The sequence below is a fragment of the Meriones unguiculatus genome, chromosome X (assembly GCF_030254825.1).
Source record: "Meriones unguiculatus strain TT.TT164.6M chromosome X, Bangor_MerUng_6.1, whole genome shotgun sequence".
Taxonomy (NCBI): domain Eukaryota; kingdom Metazoa; phylum Chordata; class Mammalia; order Rodentia; family Muridae; genus Meriones; species Meriones unguiculatus.
The window spans coordinates 138,803,452-138,827,789 of NC_083369.1; the positions used below are offsets into that span (position 1 = coordinate 138,803,452).

Below are 24,338 nucleotides of genomic sequence, written 5' to 3' on the forward strand. Positions count from 1 at the left end.
GATGATAGCTGAATCCAACTGTCAGCCTGCGGTGAGGGATGATTGCCAGGATGATGCTACAAAAGGGAATAAAAAGTCCCTTCTTCCTCTTATGGCCTTCTGGTCTCCTAGTAGAACTATTGGCAGAAACTAATAGGGAATAGCTAACAAGACAGAAATGTCTGCAGAACCTCGGCATCACAGAGCAGAATGTGGGAGAGTAGATTCTGAGCAAACATGCAATCCCTTGTTCAGCAGCACAATAGCTGATGAAAGAAAGCTTTAACCAGTGAGCCTTGTTTGCGTTAAGTATTGTGAAAAAGAAAGAAATTGCTTTGTTGCAGAATTTAGTTTGGGAATTCTTTTTTTAAACATTTAGCTGGCTGGGGAACTGTCAATACAATTACTTGTCTGTATACATCATTTTTCAGAATATTCTTGGGTTGGATTCTCTTGCATACCTGAGCTTTTAACACTATTAAAAATATAGGCAGACAATGGAATAGCCTTAACAATAAAAAATTAAATTATTGATATACACAGCTACTTGGAAAGATCTCAAAGGCGTTATTCTGGTGAAAGAACCTAGTCTCCAAAGGTTACATACGCTACAATTTCATTCAAAAAACATTCTCAATATGATAAAACCATAGCAATGGAGAACAGATTAGTGGCTTCTAAGGGTTAGTAGAGGGGGATGTTGTGACTCTAAAGTAATATCACAGGGGAGTTTGTGGAGGTCATAGAACAGATCTGTGCCCCAATTGTGGTAGTGGTTCGTTGATTATGACTCATAGTAATATCCATAGAGGAGTGGAATGAGCAAAGGCAGGAGGTGTGTGAGAGAAAGTCTTCTTATGCTCTTTAAAATTTCGCTGTGGTGAGGCCAAGGGTGACCTTGTTGAGCTTTTATCACATCTGACTTGAATTACCTGTGCAAAGCTTCAATGGGAATGGAGCCCAAACAGGGCAACGTTCTGGCTTCTTCCACCGACTCCCCTTGGTGGCCCCTCTGGTTCGGGTGAAAGAAGCTGTGGTGTTGGTAGTAGTTCAAAGATTCTTTCTTCCTAGTACTTCAAAGCAGAGTCCGCCTTTGCCTCATTTGTATCATTTATTTGCTGTTAGAAACCTTTGAGGATTGGTGGAGCTGAGTGACCCTTGGCATGAGCTTCCTTCACTGGCAGAGCTGGCCTCAAGGAATGAATACATTAACTAACTGGCACCGATCTCTCAGTCGCTATGGCCAATGAGTCTTGTTTTGAGGTCTTCTTGACAGTACAAAGCAATTCCTGTGAATAGATGACAAAGAGTCCTCTACCCCAGTCTCCCTGAAGACCTTTATTCCATTCATGTGGAACTACTACTTTCCCACAAATGTTTCCAAATATGATTTTGTTAAGCTTTCTGTGTTTAAAATATTTCATTAATAGCACACGATTAAACAATGTTCCAGAACTTTAAAAAGTTTTTTTTTAATATTTTGTTACTCCAGAAATTTGTATTCCAGTTCATCTGAGGCAAAATGTTTTATGATTGGACAGTTGCTTGCTTTCAGAAAGCCAAGCTTTGGGTAAAATTACAATACTGCCCTTGGCATTCAAACTTTTCTCACTATGAGTAAATTGTATACCAACAGAATGTAATTAAAAACTGAGTGTGTATGTGTGTGTGTGTGTGTGTGTGTGTGTGGTTTCTTTTGCTTCACATCTTTATTTTCTATGAAACATTGAGGGTTGAACCTAGAGTTTTGTGCATATGCAAGACAAGTGCTCTGTCACTGATATGTGCCTAGCTTGTTTCACACATTTTTCTAAAATCAGTCTTTAAATTATCCATATTGTGTTGTCATATTTTATTTATTTTGCATATACATGTATACAGGATGCACATGCCACAAATTGCATGTGGATACTAAACCTGCAGAAGCCAGTTCTCTCTTTCTACCTCATGGGCACTGGGGACTGAACTGAAATCATCAGGAATTGAAGCAGGTGCCTTCACCTGCTGAGTCATCTCTTCAGCCCAAGTATACATTTTAGATTATTGTGTGGTGTTGGTTTTATGAATGCAATATCCTATAATCTGTTCATCATTCTATTGTTGGCAGGCATTTAGGTTAGTTGTTTCTAATTGTATGGTTTTATTTGGTTATTTGGCTTTTGCAAATGAAACTTCTGTAAATATTTTTATTCAAGGCTTCTTGTGGATACACTTATTTTCTTTTTTCCATAGAACTAGCAGGGAAATAAAAATAGACATATGATTTAACTTTATTAATTTTACCAAAAGACTCTAAAGTGGTTGTACCACTTTAAACAGCTCTCATTAATTTAGAAGCATTCCTGTTGTTGCACATTTTTGCCATCACTAGATGTCACTTACCACTCTTTTTCAGTTCAGATCCTCTATAGTTCCTTGTGGTTTACATTAAAAATACCCAGTGAATGGTGATATTGAGCACATTTGTAAACATTTGTTCATATTTTGTATGTCTTCTTTTGCCAAACTTTCTTCAGGAGAATTGAGGAGGTGTTAATGACTATGTTCATCAGGGGAAAATTGGAATTTGGAAAGGCAGATTTATAAATGAAAAGACAATGTTTGTTCCCCAGGTTTGAAAAATAAAATTTTTAACACTTTAAATAAACATGAATGAATAAAATAGCTAAAAAAACAACTCAGTCAGCATGTGTTCTGAAATGTCTCCCTTCCTAGCTTACAACCATTGTGTTCTGAATTCATCTTCAGTGACATTCCCTTGGACTTTTTGGGGGGAGTTCTTAACACCTTTATAAATGTGTATTTGCTGGTTTGGGTTTATTTGGGCTTCAAAGCTGGCTGGAAGTATGGAGTGATGGGTTTGGACATTTGGGATTCAGGATGGCAAAGCTAGATGAGGATGACGTCTTTGAGGAAACTGAAGGTTGGAGATGGGACTCACACCAGCAATATCAGAGGTTGTCCCCTAAACCTCTTCCTCATTCATTATTTTACTTGTCATTGTTTATTTAGCTTGGTGAGTACAGGAGTTGAAGACATTGGCAGAAAGAAGCACAGGATGAATAAAAAAATGATATCATTAAACATGTTTTGATATTAAACATGTTTGGAAAGAGGTTCACAGCGCCAGAAGTGGGAGACTTTGAGATAGTCTCAAGGGAAAGACTGCTCTGTCATGGTCACAGCAAGTGAGTGACATGTGAGGAAGGCATTGCCAAACTCCTTTAATCCTTAGAGAAAGATCAAAGTACAACACATCCCCACGCACTCCTGCACAGTGGAATCTGAGGCAGATGAGGCTCCTCCATCTCAGAGCTGGGCCATAGTATGTATATTCATGCATGGACTGGTCTAAGGACAAAGCGAACACTGTGGCAGGGTGATATTAAAAGCCCATGTCACCTCACTAGAAATCTGGTATGGATTGGAAAGGATATCTTCACTCTAAGGTTTTATTCCTGCGTTTTAATACACTGTGATGCCTCATTTCCAGTAAATACTTCTCTGTTTTAAGAAAGCATGATAGTTGTAAATCAGCTCAGAAATTCGACAGCTATAAATGCCATGTGGTATCACTTAGATCACAAACCAGAGCCAATTTTTCAAAACATTTCCTGCTGGAATACCCACATTTTAACAGATGTCTTTTGGCAAGTTTTGAAGCAAAATAATCCCCAATCCACATATGAAATAAAGCCCAACAGAAAGTAAAGCATGGAGGAAAATGATTTTTTTCTTTGCCTTTTGGCATTAAAAGATAGACTTGGGGAAATCTTGAGCTCTTTGGAGAAACACTTGTTCACAGCCACAAAAGTCAAGGCATGAACTTTTTTCTCTCACATACACCACAAAAAAAAAAAAAAAAAAAAAAAAAAAAAAAAAAAGATCGGGTTTAGAAAATATCCTTTCAGTGTTCACTATAGAAATTTCCTTGGCTACTTTTGAGTATAATATTTGTTATTTCTTCCTCTGAGCAATGATCTTAAGTATAACTCTGGGTTTGGTTGAGGCAATCTTATGAGAAGAGAGGGGAAAATGACTTGAAAATGCACTGGGGCCCACAGAGACCAGAAGGGAGGGAAGCGACAAAGAAGAATCTATTGTTAGGAACAAGATGGACATGATTGATTCTGCCTTATTCAACAATGCAGTAATTTAGTCTGAGGCCTCTCAAAATCAATGGTAGAGGAGCCAAAATGAAAGCCTAAGAAAGGAGAGGAAATGGATTTTTCATTTTTCTTCAGCATGTTTTATGAAAATATCAATAATATAGACAACTTAAAAAGAAAAGAATTATACAACAAGCACATTGTACATGAGAGATAAACTGTTTTTATTTTGAGTCTGACAGTTTGTTTGCAGTGGAACTGGTTCTCACCTTTATCTAAGAAATGCTCTTGAATGAATGAAATGGTGGTCTCCTAACACTCTTCCCACACAGTTATTCTAAAGAAACAAGTGCTGCTCACTGCCACTTCTGCAGTAAGTGATATTTCCAAAAGCAGAGATCCCTATGGGTATTCTTCCATTACCTGTTGTTTTGCATGCATCTTGCTGGTGTTGTCTTATTTTCCCTTATGCTGTATCAATTTTAACTTTGTACTAAGAGCTGTACTGAAAAATGATGTGTAGGTGGGAATAATTTGATATCATTTCTTTAAGAGGAATTTTTTTCTTTATATTGGGCACACTGAGGTGATAATAAAACAAATATTTATAAAACACTATTAAATTGGTTGTAATGCAGTTATGAATAAATAATGGATAGCATTTCTTTAAATGAGCAATGGGGTACATTTACATAAAGCTATTAAAGACTAATTTAGTTTAAACAAATTTTGTCAATGCCCAGCTTTTCCTCATATTATTCATCAGTACCTATTAAGGAGTGCCATGCTGGTCCAAGTAGAGATGCCCTGAGGTAGCACTGGCTTGCAATCTGATTTCTTAGATAATTTAGAGAAAAATTCTATGGAGTGATTTTTATGTTCATCATTTAAAAAGCAATCCAAAACAATCAGCACCATTTTGCTTACTTTGATTAACCCCCAGGCAAGAGGACAGTTTCAGACACAAGACCTACATGCTTCATAATGCATGGCAGACATAAAAGCATAGCCACTTAATAGTATATGCACAGATACTATAAATCTACAGGTGGAGGACCAAAGGAGACCATCTCTCCATTCTGAAACTCAAGGCTTCAGCATTTGCATGCTGTAGGTTGGGGCTGCTACTAAATGATAGAGAGTTGATTAGCAGAGGATGAATCTGTTGGGGAGTATAATCCAAGGAGATCTTGATTTGATTAGAGTGGCCTAAATGAATGGTCTGCGCTGCCTGGGTTCAGTCAAGGTCATCCTTAGTCATTGCAGGGTTTTGCCACATATTTGTTTGATATATAGGTGGGCTCTGAAAACAGATGAAAAATAAAATCTACTCCTCATCTCTCATTCCTGAAAAAATACACAGCAGAAGAGCTGACTTGAGAGATTTATGATGAACTATGAAAGTTCATTTGTCAATATTAATTTCATTCATGTTTCCTGAACTATAGTCTTTTATTGCATACTTTTTTTGAAAATGTCTTTTATGAGATACAAAGCCTTGAATTTATTTGAAGCAATTTTCTTTCTCATATCAACTCGACACATTGAGACTCCTTTTTACTTGCTCTATTTTATATATTCCAGTCTCTTCTATGAAACTTTCACATCCATGGCTGACTTTCAATATAGAGCCAGAGTGAAGTCTGAGCTAGGTGATACCTAATACATTTCTTTAAGTGGAGGGGCCTTAGGCTCTTTTAAACTCATTAGTGTTAAGATCTAGTTGAAACACACTGGGCATGAGGAAATGATATTTGCTTTACATAAAAAATAATGAACAACCTTATAAGTGAAAACTTAGAAACTTTATTAAAATCAGATCTTCAATGACTCTCATAACATAGATAGGTTTAAAAATAATGAGGTTCAGTATCCACCCATACCAATTCACTTGTGGAACCAGGACTTTCTGGGGGGATTCCTGGTATCTGCTCCTTACTGAGATCTTGGGACAGGTCTCTGACTTTATTTAGTTTTCTCATAACTGTTAAAATACGCAGATCTATGGTATCATTTGCATGAGCAAGGATTTTGGTGCGTTCATATGAGGAGGAAGAACTGGTATGAAAAACTAAAAAGATGAAGTTAAATGCAGGAATTCACAATCTACTTGGTGAATATGATGTGTTTGTGTGTGTTTTCAAGGATAATTTGTATTATTTTAAAGCCTTACTATAAGGTAAGTAATATAATATATGCATAACTGAATCCAAAAACTGGCATAGACTTAGACTCATAGGCACGTCCAACCTTTAACATTGCAACAGCATTGCTATCTACAAAGCCCTTACACAGATATACAAATCAAGTTACTGAAAAAAATTACAGTAAAAAAAATCGCAATGTTCTTGGTAAGTTTAAATTTTTCTATTGGACTACATTCATACCTATCTTTGGCTGTATGCAGCCTGTGTGTATTCTCACCTGGTCGACGTTAAAGAGTTTCAGCCAGACATGGTAGTACATGCCTGTAATCCCAGTATCTGAAAGTCTGTGGGTTAGAGATCAACATGGACTGTATAGTGAATCTCTCTCTCAAAACAAGAAGAATTTCTTTTAGTAGATCCTGAAGAAAGACTATTGATTACCAAATTCTTTTCCAAGCAAAATTGGGAATATAATTTGTTCTACCCAATACCAAATACAATATAGGGTCTCTTTCTCAATGTAAGTATTGTAAAATTTGCAGCTCAGGATTAACCCATATGTGGTGGGTGTGTGAAGGAGAAACACTCATGAAACCAACGGTCTTTAAATATGCTTGAAATTTGAGCAAATGTGAGCAGTCTACAGGAAGTGATACAGATTGGACATTCTCTCAGGCAATTCATGGGAAAATAAAGTCATTCTTGGGAAAGAAGATAATTTAGTCTTTCCCAAATTAGCAAACTTGGATTGAAAAGATGGGGAAGTGCTTGCCTTGCAAACAAGAAGACCTAAATTTGAAAGCCTGGTGTGATGGTACACACTGATAGTCCCAGGGTTGGAGAGGCAGAAAGAGGCAGCATCCTGGAACTCACTGGCCAGATGTCCTAGACTATTTGGCAAGATCTAGGCCAGGTAAAGACACGCACACACACACACACACAAAGAACAAACAAAACACACAAGATGGATAACTCATGAGGTATGGTGATACCTGAGGTTAGCTTCTGACTTGCACATGCACATACATGCATGCATAACAACATGCATGCATTCAAGCATACATATAAGCATACGCATATGGATACACAGAAAAAAAGATGGGAAAGTTATGATTTTTTTTTCAAAGACATTTCCACAGTTACAGGGTAAAGGTAAAAATAACCACAGTTGTAAATGTAGCAGACCCTTGCATTATTGAACATGTTAAGTGCCAAGATTCTTCTAAACATACTACATGTATTTATTGACTTGATCCTCAGAATAGCCCTGGAGGGTAGATGCTGTTATTCACCCATCTTACCACAGATGTTAAAGACTTGTGCCTCACATGTAGGGAAAAGAGCCAAGTGGAGAGGATTTGAAGAATGATAGGTCCAGAGTCTGTCTGTTCTCATAGCCAAAATAGAATCATTCAGAAGGAAATAAGTTTTCCCAGAATGATATTTGTTAGTATCATAGATTTGGCCTGACTAGGGCATACTGTTGTGTACGCTTTTTAATTTTTTTTTCTTTTTGCATTTCATCTTCATAGTTTAACAGCACCCGTTCGCCCTCCCCCACTGAATGTTGCCACATGGCCCCATGGAGTAGAAAGGTATTGGTTCTGAGAACATTTCTTTGCAGTCTTATCCTGCTCTTTTCAGACACTCTCCCTTTCTTCTCTCTTTTAACTTTATTGCAAACCCGTTTTAAACTAACAGTTTTTTTTTCTCTTAAGTCAGTTTAAAGAATGGTGTTTTCCTAACTTGAATTAAAGACAGCCCTGTCTCTGGTTTCATACGCCTTTAAAGTCCCCCATTGGAGTTGCAATTTGTAGCTCTGCCAAACATAGGCATTCTCTCTCACTGCTCCTGGATTTTGTAGTTTGGGAGAAAGAAATGACAGTTTTGCCTGTATTTATTAGAACTGTAAAAGTTCAGCTTCTCAAATGTATAAAAAAAAAAAAAGAAAAAAGAAAGAAAAGAAAAAGAACAAGAAAACAGGATCCCTTGGCAGCCAAATGTCCCTGTCACCATTAAATAAAAAAGTTCTTTTGGCTGCTGGTCAGAGCCTAGAGTCAGGTCACTATCCTTTAGTCCTTTCAAGTCCATTGTTATTCAAGGAAGGGGTTGGACGAAAAATGAGGCCTCTGGTGGTGCAGGCTTTCTCTATGGTCAGCTTTTCTGTGTTCTTTCGCTCTCTCCCTCCCTCCCTCCTCTCTTCTTTTCCTCTTCTCTTCCTCCTTCCCTCTCTCCCACCCTCCCTCCAGGCCTCTTTTCCTCTCCCCCTCTCTGTCTCTCACTCTCTGCATGCACCAAACTGTTTTTTTTTTCTTTTCCTTTTTGAAAGTTACCTAGGAAACAAAGTCTTTTGTCCTCCAACTTTATTTGAGCTATTCGCTTTGCTGGGAATCTGCACAAAAGCTGAAGAGAAAAAGAAGGTTGCAATACTTTACTAAACCGTTCATGGTGAACACAGTTTTCCCAAGGGGGGAAATCACATACCGTTGGGTGTGTTGGGGGGCTTTGCAGAAACCTCTGATAAGGTAAGTAAATGCTGGGGTTTCCTTTAAACAAAGGATTCTGGAGGCTACTCTTTAAGGAGACTTGAGGACAGTTCATTTGACAAAATATTCAATCCTGAGCCAATAGTATAGTTTCCAATGTGAAGACTAGGGAGGTTTTGATTGTTTTTTTCTTAATGATCCAGATTTTAGGATAGAGGATTATTAAAACCTTATTGAAATAAGAGGAAATGAAATATTTATTTCCTACAGTTACCTATCTTCCTCTGAGCTGTATAAAGAAAGAAAACTGGGTTCAGTGGTGGAAATTGGGTCTTTTGCCACTCTGGTTTAGAAAACCAACCCTGAAACCAAAACTGGGATGGGGCCTTATAAATAATCTGGGCCTGGAGCCCAAGCTTGAAATAAAAGTTAGATAACATTAATATTTATTAAAGTCTTGGAGAGACAATTTTTAAAAGTCATACAGAAATGAAAGCCTCAAACTTACACAGTTGGAAGTATAGTTTTACACTGCAAAGCTCAAAGAAAATAAACTAGAACTCTTCCACCCATCCAAATCCAAAAGAAAAACCCACTTGATTCTTTCCCTCCAGAAACAGAATTTGTATATTCCACTGCAGTCAGGCTCTGGGACACCTCTTTACTTTGGCTTTTCCACAGCCATCTAATGTCAGTGAAACTGACTTTTAAAGTGTCATTCGCTAAAGCTTTCCTCCTGTATTGAAATTAACTCCTGGTAGCTTTGATGGCCTCGTGGATTAGACTGGCGTACCTTCCAGATGCTGTGTTCTAGGCTGTCTCATGTCTTGGAGTTTCCTGCATGGCTTCTGAGTAATTTTATAGGCAGTTAGCTCATCTGCCTCCTTTGATCATCATGGTCTAGTGCTCCCAAGATTTCTGACAGAAATTTATAATGACATAAAGATGCAGAAAGTAGACCCACCTTTCACTGGATTAGAGACAGAAGTTTTCTTCAGTTTGAAGGTACAGGATTTCTGACCAACTTATCTCTTAATTCCATTTCACCCTGAAAAGCATGTTTCCTGAGCCCATTTTTTTTTCTTCTGTATCTTTTTACTGTTGAAGTGAAACTTTTAATTAGTTCTACTTACTGTTTTCTAGAACTGTTTTCTCTATCCTACATACTTATTTCTATCCTTACTTTAAAAATTTGAACTATAAAATCACTTACGTGTGTAAGCTATGGGAACTGAATCTGAATGTATTCTGTTTGCAGTCCCACTCTCCAGAGGATGAAGACACAGATGTCATGTTAGGGCAGAGGCCGAAAAATCCAATACACAATGTCCCCTCTACACTGGATAAGCAGACCAACTGGAGCAAAGCACTACCTCTCCCGACTCCCGAGGAGAAGATGAAACAAGATGCCCAAGTGATTTCTTCTTGCATTATTCCCATCAATGTCACTGGTATAATTTCCTTTTTTTTTCTTGAGGGGCAGCTGGGTCTGAATAGTGTATGTATTAAATATGTTCAAAACCTGTCCTATAAGCATCCCCCCCACCGTCAGCTAAGAACACCATTTCTTGTGAGCAAGAAATCTTTAGTCAACATAGTAGGAGAGATTCAGTATGCTTTTGTCAGGCTTTGAACACCAATTTGCATATAATCTGTTGGACTGTTTGTTATGTAAATGATGGACAGATTATTTTTGAAAAAAAAATATCACCAAATAGCTCTTTGGCAGTGATTAATCATGTGACAATGATATGTGGCACCACAAGAAAGAAAACAGGAAAACCCAAGTGTCTGAAACTGCAAGTAAGGTCTTATTGACCAAATAGAAAATCTGTTTTCTTGCTTCCATGGATGAAGGTAGGCTTTTCTAAAAACAAACAAAAAAATCATTTAGACTTATGTATTGATTTTAGTTTTTTTTTTTTTTACCTGAAAATATGTACATACAGAGATGAAGGGAGAAATGTATTTTAAAATCATAAAGATCAAGCCTGGCTTCCTTTCACTTTCTGCTGTTGCATGTATTGAAAGTCTACATATTAGTCTAGATAGGCTGAAAGCCTAGCTGGACTTTTCTTTCAAGTCTGTCATCAGAGGTAGTGAATTCTGGAGCTGGGAATCAGATGATGTTTTACATTTTAAAGGAATCTATAGGTTTGCGTACAAAGTGATAGGTTTAATAATGTAAGGTGTGTATAAATGAAAGAAAGAGAAGACAGAGAGAGGCATAGGGAAAGTGAGAGAGAGAGTTACACTTTACTCTCAATCATTTCCCCCAAATTCTTCCCTTTGGTATTTTTAAAACACCTCTTCTAGTTTCATTTTACCTTATTTTCATTATGTATATGATGAAAACTAAAAAGAAAAAAAACAAAAACAAAACAAAACAAAAAACAGCCACACTATGACAGACTTTCATCTTGATTCCCTGTAACCAAAGATTGCATGTCCCCTGAAAAGCATTTTGAACATTGCTATTATCAACTCCACTCAGATTTCTCTCACTTAGAATGGGGGACAAATGGACCAGGTGTCTGAGACAGGTATGATTTCCCTCCTGAATGAGAGGTACTCTAATGCATTGGTCAGTTGTGTTGTGAGCTAGGACTTAATTTTCCTCCAGACCTATTCAACTTATAGTATAAATTATTCTAAAGAAGTGCACTTATCTGACCTCCATAATCTAAATGAGATGTATTAGAGGAGTTCATCTGCCAGCATGGATCGTTCTGGCAGCCTTTTAAACTAATTTCCCATCTGAGAGCATCTGACTATTAGCAACTGCTGCTGCTTTTCTAGTGCTGTAAGTAAAAATCTTGTTTTCAAATGTAGTACTGTGATTACGGGCCATCATCTTGTGATTAGGAAGAAGAGGGGATTTTTCTTTCAGTTTTATTTAAGGAACTCTGAAGATGAAGGCCCAGATTAGACGTTGATTTCAAGAGCTTTAATGAGAACATTGTTAATGGTGTCCATATAATACACAGTGTCTGTATATCATGTGTTCAGTTATTATTAAGATTCAAATGAAATGGAGTATTTTAGTGTTTGATTTGAACCAAGAAAGGAAAATCTCATTTATATGAATTCTCCGATAACACTGTAATCTTTCATCACGTAATACAGATATTTCAAAGTGAGCCTAGAAATATTTGCACAGCGATGTTATACAGCTGACCCAAGGTTTAACATGTCATCCACCCCTATGGTCAACAGTTTAGAAAAAATGATCAGGTGATCAAATCCCAAAGTACAGCATTCCAGCCTTCTGAGCTACACCTTGCACTGAAACATCTACTGTGCACGCTCCTGCCAGAGTTTGAATTCCTTACCTTCCGCCTCACCGTTCTAATCTAATAGAACCACATATAGTGCCACTAATGTGAATATAGAGAAAAACCAATAAGCACCATAGTTGCTCCCTACATGTATACTAATAAACAATGCTTTAAAGAGTAGGGAGTCTATCTTATAGCTGATTGGTACAGAAATAGCTCCACTGAAGTACAGGACAAACTCCTCTGCATGTTTATTTCCAAAAAAGCATACAATTTACTCCTAAGAAGAAAGTAGAATTACATGATTATTGAAGAGAATAAAACCCTAAGCTGTTGTGTTTACTCTCAGCAGTGTGTGTGTATGTCTAAATACTAGAAGAGGAAATTTGGGCATGAGAGGTTGAGAGAGGAAAACTCACAAAGACTCTTTTAATGAAGAAATGGGTCATGATACATGAGGTTCATATCTTGGGTACTGATCTACTATGCAAGGTATCAGTTTCAGAGAGCCAAGAAATAGACCAGGAAATAATAGTGACTAAAGGTTATAGCCAGTTCAGTGTGAGAGGACTTTGCTGATGTCTCTTACGCTTCCATTTCTTTTGGTTTTCCTCTTTTACTTGTTGCTTTTGGTACTGCAAGCTACTGTGGAAGGCTGCATTTAGAAGTAAAGCTTGATGTACTGCAACATTTAAATAATAGCTAAAAAAGTGCTCCCTTATATTTGTTCACAAGCTTATTTCAAAGTCCAATCAGGAAATACCACTGTGTTCCAAACAACTGAAAATTTGTCTGCCATTTCTCAAGGCTAATGAGACCTATTTCTGGGTTGCAGGAGTTGGTTTTGACAGAGAAGCAAGTATCCGCTGTTCTCTTGTTCACTCACAATCTGTACTACAGCGGAGACGAAAATTGAGGAGACGGAAAACAATCTCGGGGATTCCCAGAAGAGTTCAACAAGAAATAGGTGTGGTATAAAAATGCTCATGGTTTCTGCCTATTTTCAACTGCCTTCAACTATAACATTCCTTATAAATACTGAGTGTTTCAATCTTTAATAGTTTTAAAATGCTGTAGATTTATTTTGTATTCAGAAAACCACGTGGAATTATTTTTTAAGTCTGTTCTTGAACATAAAGACTTAACATTATAGATTGAGGCATATACATTCAAACCTTGCAGATGGAGTATAATATTTTGTCAATTTAAAAGTTTCATTAAGATCAGAAATATGGATTCAATGCAAGAGGGTTTTTTTTTGAAAACTGTAATTTCATTTGAAGAGAAATTGTATATTTGAGTGTTTATTTTTAAAGTAAAACATATTCAAATCTGGTGTCTTAAAAATATAATACTTTTAGGGACATTTAAAGCTTTTTCTGTTTAGTGTCTTTTAAATACTTATACCAATTTCAAACTATTATGGTAGCGGCCCATATAAACAAGACTTTAATTTTTATCATAAAACCTATGAATTGCATTCCATTATGTTTGTATTCCAAAACGTAAACAAAAAGTAGTGGCCAGGACTTTAGGTTTTATACTCGTCTTTTTTTTCTTTTTTTTTTAATTTTTAGATCATTTTTCTTTTATGAAAGCAGTTACTTATTAGGACAAATTAATGTTAAGAGAGATGATTCATAAAAACAAAAAAGCATATCTTCTCTTAATAAGTATATATGATATGTGTCTTTGCATGTGTATATGCACATATACATAAAACAAAATACAGAAAGAAACAGAAACAAGTTCAGGGAAACAAAGCATTTTTACTTTCTCATAATTTTATATAATGATTTTTTTTTATGCAAGAGAAAGTTCTAATGTGGTAGCACACAGGTTTATAAACACCACCCAAGATGCCTGTTAGTTTGTCAGTATGTGATATCTTACTGTCTTTTTCATGTACCCTAGATTCTGATGAATCTCCAGTGGCCAGGGAAAGGAATGTGATTGTGCACACAAACCCAGACCCCTCCAACACTGTCAATAGGAGGTCCGGAACCAGGGACTCTGAATGCCAAACTGAGGATATTCTGATTGCTGCCCCATCCAGAAGAAGAATCAGAGCTCAAAGGGGTCAAAGCATTGCGGCATCCCTTTCTCATTCTGCTGGCAACATCTCCGCACTGTCAGACAAAGGTGATACCTTGTTTACTCCTGTAGTGAGCAGCCGCACAAGATCTCGGAGCCTTCCTCGAGAGGGAAATAGAGGTGGAGATGCTGAACCCAAAGTTGGTGCTAAACCCTCAGCATATGAAGAAGGAGAGCCTTTCGTGGGTGACAATGAAAGAACCCCTAATGATTGTAGTGAAGCTCCAAGCAGCCCACGTGCACAGGAACACCAGCCTGCTTTGGGCCTGGCCTGTTCTCAACACCTTCACAGCCCCCAGCACAAGTTAAGTGAGAGAGGGAGGTCACGTCTGTCCCGAATGGCTGCTGACTCTGGAAGCTGTGACATCTCCTCCAACTCAGACACCTTTGGAAGCCCCATCCATTGCATTTCCACAGCTAGTGTCCTCCTGAGCAGCCACATGGACCAGAAAGATGACCACCAGTCGTCCAGTGGGAATTGGAGTGGGAGCAGCTCCACATGCCCCTCACAGACCTCAGAGACAATCCCTCCTGCAGCTTCTCCTCCTCTCACTGGCTCGTCTCACTGTGACTCGGAATTGTCACTGAACACTGCTCATAATGCTAATGAAGACACCAGCGTCTTTGTGACAGAACAGTACAATGACCACTTGGATAAAGTAAGAGGCCACCGGACGAACTCCTTTACCTCCACTGTTGCAGACCTGCTGGATGACCCCAATAACAGCAATACAAGTGACAGTGAGTGGAATTATCTGCACCACCATCACGATGCATCCTGCCGCCAAGATTTTAGTCCTGAGCGTCCAAAGGCAGATAGCCTGGGCTGCCCAAGCTTCACAAGCATGGGCACCTATGACAGCTTTCTGGAGAAGTCTCCTTCAGATAAAGCAGATACTAGCTCTCATTTCTCAGTGGACACAGAAGGATACTATACCTCGATGCACTTTGACTGTGGTCTCAAGGGTAATAAGAACTATGTCTGTCACTATGCAGGCCTGGGCCCAGAGAATGGTCAAAGTGTAGGGGTTCCTCCTGGTCTTCCGGACTGTGCCTGGCAAGAATACTTAGACCACAGGAGGCAAGGGAGACCAAGCATCTCTTTCAGGAAACCAAAGGCAAAGCCAACTCCACCTAAACGGAGCTCATCACTGAGAAAATCTGATGGAAATGCAGAAATTTCTGAGAAGAAAGAACCAAAGATAAGCAGTGGTCAGCATCTGCCCCACAGTTCCAGGGAAATGAAGCTGCCTCTTGATTTCTCCAACATGCCTTCTCGAGTGGAAAATGCCAATCTGCCTGCAAAGCAGGACTCTTCTTGGATAAATCAGAATGAACATTCTGTTAAAGAACCTCAGATGGATGACACTACAGACATTTCACCATTCAAAGATGAAGGTGCTGAATCAACTCACTATGCAGACCTCTGGCTTCTAAATGACTTGAAAACAAATGATCCTTACAGATCCTTATCCAATTCAAGCACTGCTACGGGTACCACAGTGATTGAATGCATCAAATCTCCAGAGAGTTCTGAATCCCAAACATCCCAGTCAGAATCAAGGGCAACCACTCCATCTCTTCCTTTGGTTGATAATGAATTTAAACTGGCTTCACCAGAAAAGCTGGCTGGCTTAGCATCTCCATCAAGTGGCTACTCAAGCCAGTCAGAAACACCAACCTCCTCTTTCCCTACAGCTTTCTTTTCAGGTCCTTTATCTCCTGGGGGTAGCAAAAGAAAACCTAAAGTCCCAGAAAGGAAATCTTCACTACAGCAACCATCTTTAAAAGATGGAGCCCTATCATTGAGTAAAGATTTTGAACTTCCAATTATACCTCCTACTCATCTTGACCTAAGTGCTCTTCATAATGTTTTGAATAAACCATTCCACCACCGTCACCCACTGCATGTTCTTACTCATAAGCAAAACACAGTAGGAGATATGCTGAGGTCGAATCCTCCACCGTCTCTTGCAATTACACCAACAGTCCTGAAATCTGTCAACCTGAGGTCTATCAGTAAGTCTGAAGAAGTTAAGCAAAAGGAGGGCAATAATACAGATCTCCCCTACCCAGAAGAGAGTGCAGTTCCTGTGGCTTCAGTGGCTTCCTTATCTCCAGGCAAGACAAGGCCACACACAGCAAAGAAATCAATATCACGCCAGTACTCTGCTGAAGACACCCTCCTGCCCTTTTTAGATTCCTCTGCAGTTGAGATGGGACCAGAGAAACATTTGGAGAAGAACCTTACTTCTGGTGGGAAGAGTCACTGTGATCCAGAAACTGTAACCTCAGCTAATAGCAATCTTCCTGATTCAAATGTGATGAAAGACCAAATTCAGACAGGAAATGAGCTAAGCTCAGAAAACATACCAAGTAAGAACTGTGGATTTTCAACAGGATTTCAGAGGGTCTCAGCTGCCCACCCCAATGATTTGGGTAGTAAAATGATACAGTATGGAGCTAGTCCAGATGGAGCCCTCCAACAAGGACAGAAGATACCCTCTGAAGTTGGGGAAGAAGGTGCAAAACAGAAATTTGTGGATGGAATCACACTTCAAGCCAACTCGCCAAGTAGAGTAACAGACATAAACAGTCAACATAAGCATCAGCGTGTCGTGAGCCGCCACCATGACAAAGTGCCTGTGACTATCCACCATGAGTCAGAGACGTCAACTCTAAATTCATTCCCTGAAAAATGTTCTGAGCAGGAAAATATTGCTTCAGGTATTTCACCCAAAAGTGCCTCTGATAACAGCAGAGCAGAGGAGACCCAAGGATGTATGGATGAGACTTCATTGAAAGGTCAGTTAATGATACTTTTGTTGTTAGCATGGAAATGTGCCCTTTGTTGTTTCCTGCATTCCCATAGTTCTCTATAGCCCTGGGTATTGGTTTCCTTCTGCCATTTTTTTTTCACTTATTAAAACAATTGAGAAAAAATGTTATTTGGAACCAATATTTGACCTTTGTCTCTCTTGTTTCAAAAATTGTGGTAAGGTACCTTGAGTTTGTTTGATCCCTGAGTCAGGGAAATGGGATAGTGAGATGTGTAGCTACAAGATGCTTGTCTTCTTGTTTTTAGAATCATCACCAAGTGATGACTCCATCACTTCACCACTCAGTGAAGACTCTCAAGCTGAAGCTGAGGGTGTGTTTGTGTCTCCAAACAAACCTCGAACAACTGAGGATCTATTTGCTGTCATTCACAGGTGAGAGAGTATGACCAAGTCCTCAGAAGCAAAAGGCACAGAATTGCTTTTGAAGTGTCTCTTATTGAATGCAAATATGGGGAAACATTTTGTACCTGTAATACACTCAACAAAATAAAAACAAGCAAGCAAGAATTATCTTTCCAAATAAAATCCATGTACTTGTATGCATGTTTGAAAATATGAGTATAGAGGAGTAGCTACAGATGGACAGACAGTTCAATTGAGAGTTTATTAAGAATCGTTGAAGGGAAAATATTGGATGATTTCCCAAGGAAGGTGTTCTGGAACACGTTTACATGAGAAAACAATTTATAATTTATAGTTAAAGTACTTAAGTGTAATTTCTGATGTACATACTGTATTTTGCATTTATCTTTGCAGTACTAAAGAGCAAACCCAGGACCTCATACATGCTATGCAAGCACTCTACCACTGACTCATACCCTTAACCCCTGACTTTTAAGTAATCCCTTGAGTCTACAAAATAGTCTCAAAGCTATAATCTCACACTAGCTTACACAAACATACATTGATTTGTCAAAACAACCTGAGCCCATCTCAGCTTGGAACAACTAAGAAGTAGACGGTTTTTATTCTTTCTTTTTAGCTATTTTTTTTTTCACGGTGCTGACTTGTATCTCTAAAATGAAAGGTCATATCTGATGAGCAGGGGATGTTCTCTGGGTTGTTTTCCCACTACATGGTTGTGTCTTTGCCTCCCATGCACATTTTCTCTTTCGTACCTTGATAACCTGTTATCAATGGCCCACATATGCCACAGTTCATTACAGCCGAAGACCAGAAAAGCACAGCCAAAACTCATCCCTGAAAGCAAACGCATACCTGCTGAGCTAAAGGGCGCTTGCTGTGGGTGGGTGCTCCCTGGCCCCCACGAGGTTAACTTTCTTCTTATGCCTGACCTTGGGGACTGAGATGGAACTCCCAAAGGAAAGAACCTGAGGATTATCTCCTTTTTCACAGACTTAGCAATTTGGAAGGAAGTTCTTTGCAAGCAGTTTATAATCTCCCCTCAGACCCTTTGGACTTCTGCTTTTTAAAGGATTTCTGTTGGTGCTGTTTTGCTTTCTTTCTTTTATTTTTTTAAGAAGGAACACTGTTCTCTAGCAGCTGTGTTTTCCTAAGGGTTCCATTAGTAGCATCCTCTGTGTGTACCTTAGCAGGCAAGCTTCCTCATAAGCAGGGTAAGAGTTTCTAGTTTGTGTTCTTTACCACAGTTGTCTAAACTCCAATTATATTCCTCTAAACCCTAACACTTTATCTCTAAACTGAGCACAAATTATTAATTTGCTATATAAGTTAATGAACCCTCAAAGAACCATCTGGTGTATCTAGCATAGTGGGCAGGACATAAGTTGTAAAATCAAAAAAAGATAATTGGATTAGAATCCTGACAATGCCATTTCCTATGCTGTCATGAATAAGTCACTTATCTGAACTTATCCTCTTACTATAAGAAAGAATGCTTATACTTCAGAGATTTGATTCTGGTGATAAAACAGTATTTTGTGTCTAAACTACTGTAGATGCTAAGAATACCTGCTATTTGAACACTCTAGGTGGTACCAAGCTCTGATGCACAAAGACACCAACCAGAGAGGTTTGTTTCTCTGTGCAAAATCAGGCTCTTCTGGAATCTGGAAAGACAGAGCTCATGCTTTCTTTACCACACCAGTTTTTAAATCGATGAGAGAGTGTGCCACTGTCATCAGGAACGGCTGAGTTATGCTATGGATTTATTGAGCTTATGCCTACTTAATTTTCAAAATAAGATTGCAATTTTATGATGGATATAGAGGTTATGTAGAAGGAGTTGTATTTGTGTGGGATTATGCCTATTTATTTACAGCCCAGTGACCAGAGTTATTTTGCTGTCTTGAGAGCTTAGATTTTATATTTTAAGGGCCCCAGAGATGGTTTAAGTTTTCAATTCCTCACAAAGTGTTGACAGGCCGTTAGTGTCCCTGAGTAGCTAAAGGGTCATGGTATTTGTATTCAAAACCAGAATAATTTATTTTGGAATCCACTCAGGTGACTTTCATGAGCAGTAAATTAAAACGTAGGTTAAGTCTGGAGTGTATCTCCCAAAGTTCATCACCAAGGTCCATCAAGTATCAGGTTAAGGTCAGTTTTGTCCTACCAATGCCATTATCCACTTGCTGCACTTGGAAGCGGGATCTTAATATGAGAGTATTTCTTCTGTATTGGACAGACACTTTTAATGAGAAGAAGAAATAGTGTTTTACCACACAGTAAACAGAAGTTAGCAGGGGTTTTTTTCCCTTAAAGTCTAGGAGGGCAAGTAATGAATCTTAACCTTCCTTAATATGGTCCTAATACGTAACAGTATATTATATAGGATGGCTTTTAAACATGACTAGATATGGGAAAGAGACAGAACACTTCTTGGTTCATAAAATTGTAAGTTGACTCAGAATTTTCCCCCATTTTCTCTTTTCTTAAAAGATCCAAGAGGAAAGTACTTGGACGAAAAGATTCTGGAGACATGTCTGTTAGAAGCAAATCAAGAATTCCCCTCGGCGGCAGCAGCAGCAGCAGTGCCAATTCTGTCACTTCCCCCAGCAGCAGCAATGTGACAGCTGGGACTAGCCAGAGGTCTCCTGGTCTCATCTACCGAAATGCCAAAAAGTCCAACACATCCAACGAAGAGTTTAAGCTACTGCTCCTCAAGAAAGGCAGTCGCTCAGATTCTAGTTACCGCATGTCTGCCACTGAAATCCTGAAGAGCCCCATCCTGCCCAAACCTCCTGGTGAGTTCACTTCAGAACCCGCACAAAGCCCTGATGATAACCACCAGGGCACACCTGGGGCTGAAGCATTGTCCCCTCTGTCACCTTGCTCTCCACGAGTCAATGTAGAAGGGTTTTCCTCCAAAAGCTTTGCCACGTCAGCCTCAGCACGGGTTGGACGCTCCCGGGTCCCTCCTGTGGCCAGCAGCAGCCGCTACAGTGTCCGCTGCCGGCTGTACAATACCCCAATGCAGGCCATCTCCGAGGGAGAGACTGAAAACTCTGATGGGAGCCCACATGATGACCGATCCTCCCAGAGCTCCACATAGTCTTCTTCTTGAGATGAGATGACCTCAGATGTCCAACTCCTTACTAGATGAAAGGATTTTGTGACACCGTGGAGGAACCGGGAGAAATGGCAACAGGGTGGGGGTCGCATTGATGCTTGGCATATGTGCTGATGAAACAGAAAGCGGTTGTCATTTTTTATTAGTTTTCATGTTTTCCGTAGCCGTTCTGTCTCTCGTGGTTTTCTTTAGCATAGGTTGATTTATCCGATCTCATTCCTTGTGATAATAGAGAATACAAAAGTATCTAACTTTCTTGAAACCTAGACAAGGTTTTCCCAGAGCTGCCTATTCCGAAAATAAAGCCCTCACTGTCATGATACTATAAGATGAAATTACTCTGGAGGTTTGGTATTTTTTTAAATTAAGATGAACTAAAGCAAAATTTAGAAGAAAGAACTACACATATGTAAATACCATATTTTTGATAAAAAGGTGTAAATAGATTTATCAATGATGAGTGGACAAGCCAATTATCTACCATACACCAACTATTTATAGGACACATAAAATAAAGTATAATAACTGTATTCTGTGAATACCATTTTCATATCAAATACCATATTTAAATGTCCACCAATATGATTTCTGAGTGATAAACCTCAAATATGATTTTAAAATTGGTGAAATAATGGAAATATTGAGATCATGTACTGAAATGTGATTAATTTAAAATAATGAATTCAGACCTAATCATTGTTGTGACAAATTATAGCAGAAACAAGCTAATTTGTGGCTGTGATTTGCCATGTGGCAATTTGAACAGAATGAAAAGCATGCTTTTGATTTTTTTTTAAACAATGAAAGAAATCATCATTCTCAGTGCAAAGTTTTCTTCCCCCAATAGCATTAAGCAGTGTCCTTTAGAATTTAATTTTTCAATTGATTGCTTTAAGAGAATGAGTAAAAAAAAACCCAGTAGTTAATTTTAGGTCACGTTTTATATAAGGCTACTGGGGACAAACAGTCATAATCTAATGACTATACTCTTTAAGCTTCTTAATTAGCTCCAGGTTCTTAAACTAACAGAAATAAAACTTAAGCATGCCACAGAGCTATTGACTTCTCGATGGGTTGTCAGTGAAGCTTTCTATCTGTGCTGATGAGATTCATGCTACCTAAAACTTAACAGAAACAACACTGTGAACAATGTAGTTGGGAAATAGGTATGTGTATATGCATTATTTATATTCATTCTTCAACTGGGCATGGGGAGCAGCTCTGGTTCACAATGCTACATACAATGAATTTGTGTCTGGTTTTACTAGATCTGCTTGATGGCAAAAGGGGAGGGTGGTGGGTGGGAACGGAAACTTCAGGGCAAGTGCTCTGATAAAATGAAGGCAGGGAAACAAGCTGAATTACTTGAAATTACTTGAATTTTCTTGTCTTAAAACTGAAAAAAAAAGTATAGTAACAAGTTGAAATCTGCAAGTGGTTCTCACACCTCTGATTTTCACGTGAACTGATACTAATGTTTGAAATCGTACGTCGGAAATAGAAGCACCTATGTACTTGGAATAGGTTTTGAATGAGAGCAGTAGAAATTAGAAAGAGCTAAGAAGGGGTATGATCTGTGAAAGACTAGAACATGATGACAATGACTGAACACACCAGGGTTGCCAAGAAATTGATAAGCAGGTGGCTTTATGCCTACACAAGTGGCATTTGAGAAAGTAAAATGTAAAAAAGGATTAACTCATGCGAAATGAAGGAGAAAGTTTGGTCTAAGAAGACACTGTCTTTCAATAGGAATTCATGATAACATTTACAGATTAAGAATTAAAGAATCTGTTGTTGGTGTTTTGGTTCTTGTGGAGAAAAGTCTGGCTTCTTCAATATTTGTTTTTAATACCAAATTATATTAGTTAATTTCTTGTCATTCTTGTATGTAAAATGGGTGTTGGGGGTGGAGGGGTAGAGGAGGAGATTGAGAACTAGGAGAAAGAATGAGAGAGAGTGAGTGCAAGTGTGTGCTGGGGATAGATTAACTACCTGGTAAAGGGTTTGAACATATACAAACTGTTATAATTTTACTAAAGGAAAAATGTTGGGGTTTGAAAAAAATGGACCATCATTTCTCATTGGAACACATAACTCATTAAAAAAAAACAAAAAAAAAAGAAAAAGAAAAAAAAAAGAAAAACAAAGAAAAAATACACACAAAACCAGCATGGTTTGACATCATGTGGGGTCATGAACAAATCTGTCTCATGCTTTGAAAAGTACACAGCAAAATTTTAAAAATGGAAGTTTTTAGACAAATGTGATAAGGAACCATCATTTCCAGTCACAGTAGGTGATCATTTGTAATTTTCATAAAAGCAGTTCGTTTGCAGTATGGCTTTTGTGTAGCTAGGGGTTTTTTAGTATGAAGAAAGGTATGTGGGCTTTAAAAGTGATTCTAAATCTTGACTAGAAAATCACGTAAATTGGCTTTAATAAAAATGTCACCTTTAAATATTGACATTAAGTTAATTAATTGTACCATATATTTTTAAAATACATGTTTGACTTGAATTGTGAGGCAATAAGATACCATTGATGTGATGATCACAGAACCAACCCTTATAGTTTCACTTATTTTGTTTACTCTAAAAATCTATAGCAGAGTTCCTCTATTTTGTATTTCATAGATTTAAAGAAATCCCAAATAAAGATGGATTTTAGATTCACTGTGGATAAGAATATTGAATAAGAAAGTTTAAAAAGCAAGCAAATCCTTAATAATCTGGAATAGTCTACAAAGCTTTAGAATATACTAAACAAGACAAAGATGCAGGGCTGTCTTAACATCACTGTCAGCTCGAAGCAGAGTACACACATTAGGTATTGTTTAAAAAAATAAAATAAAATAAAAACTGATCCAAACTTTTCTTCTGTTGTTTGCACTGATGCTATCTTTTTTTTTCTTCTGTGTTTAATCCAACATGTTTATATTGTGTGGGGAAATTTCTATTTTACTTTCTTGCTTTTCTGGTGATTCTGGTTTGATTTTTCTTGTTTTGTTTTTGGCTAAGTAGAGAACATGGACTAGTTGTAGCAAACAAAACACACCGTTTGCTCTTGCCTGTGAGTACATTCTCTGCAGTGATGGTAACTTAGAGGATGGGAAGGTAACAAAGCCTGATCTATAAAGGTTGTGGTATAACTATTTTGGTACTAGAACCAGTTCATGCTGGCCGAAAAGACAATAGTTTTTGGACTTGCATCCATTTTGTATTTTTGTAACATTTGTAAATAAAACTTTTTAAATTGTTGCAAAGATGGTTTCTTTTGTAAGATGTTTTCAACGTTTACATTCAGTCAAAGCCTTTGTATATTTTAGAGCTGTGCAACACTTTAAGTCTTGTATTTATTTTTAGTAAAAACGGTGACAGTTTCATTGTGAACCCCTCTAAAAAATGTATCAGAAAAGTTTGATTACCTAGAAAGTGTGTATAGAGACTGCAAATAAACGTGACTGCAATTAAACAGCTGGTTTTTCCTATTTATTGTTATATAACTGTAGTTTGGAGGTTACACCAGCAGGGAATAAGGGGCGGGCCGTTTTTAGAAGAAAAGCATGGTATCTATATGGACGCTAATCTCATTTCATTTTTGAGAGAAAATAAAATATTTTCAATGTCAGTCTCAGGAAAGACTGATATTCTAACCAAGGACCATGCATGGAGATAACCTAGAACCCCTGCACAGATGTAGTCCATGGCAGTTCAGTGTCCAAGTGGGTTCCATAGTAATGGGGACAGGGACTGTCTCTGACATGAACTGATTGGCCTGCTCTTTGATCACCTCCCCCTGAGGGGGGGAGCAGCCTTACCAGGCCACAGAAGAAGACACTGCAGCCACTCCTGATGTGATCTGATAGACTAGGTTCAGAAGGAAGGAAAAGAAGTCCTCCCCTATCAGTGGACT

At 38.2% G+C, this 24,338-nt stretch overlaps 1 protein-coding gene across 4 annotated transcripts in view; it reads left to right on the forward strand.

Annotated features, from left to right (window-relative positions):
• Positions 1-23,897, forward strand: part of Nhs (NHS actin remodeling regulator) — a 358,921-nt gene extending 335,024 nt beyond the window's left edge. For 2 of the 4 annotated variants that reach the window (XM_060375273.1, XM_060375275.1), the window contains exons 4-9: positions 7,768-7,830; positions 9,980-10,172; positions 12,835-12,966; positions 13,914-16,898; positions 17,179-17,305; positions 19,793-23,897. In XM_060375273.1, the coding sequence (XP_060231256.1) occupies positions 7,768-7,830; positions 9,980-10,172; positions 12,835-12,966; positions 13,914-16,898; positions 17,179-17,305; positions 19,793-20,405 (4,113 nt within the window). In that variant the 3' untranslated portion in view covers positions 20,406-23,897. Of the gene's footprint in view, positions 1-7,767; positions 7,831-8,158; positions 8,761-9,979; positions 10,173-12,834; positions 12,967-13,913; positions 16,899-17,178; positions 17,306-19,792 lie in introns of those variants that run through there. The other 2 variants (XM_060375276.1, XM_060375274.1) reach the window with 2 other exon arrangements.
• The last annotated feature ends 441 nt before the right edge of the window (positions 23,898-24,338 follow it).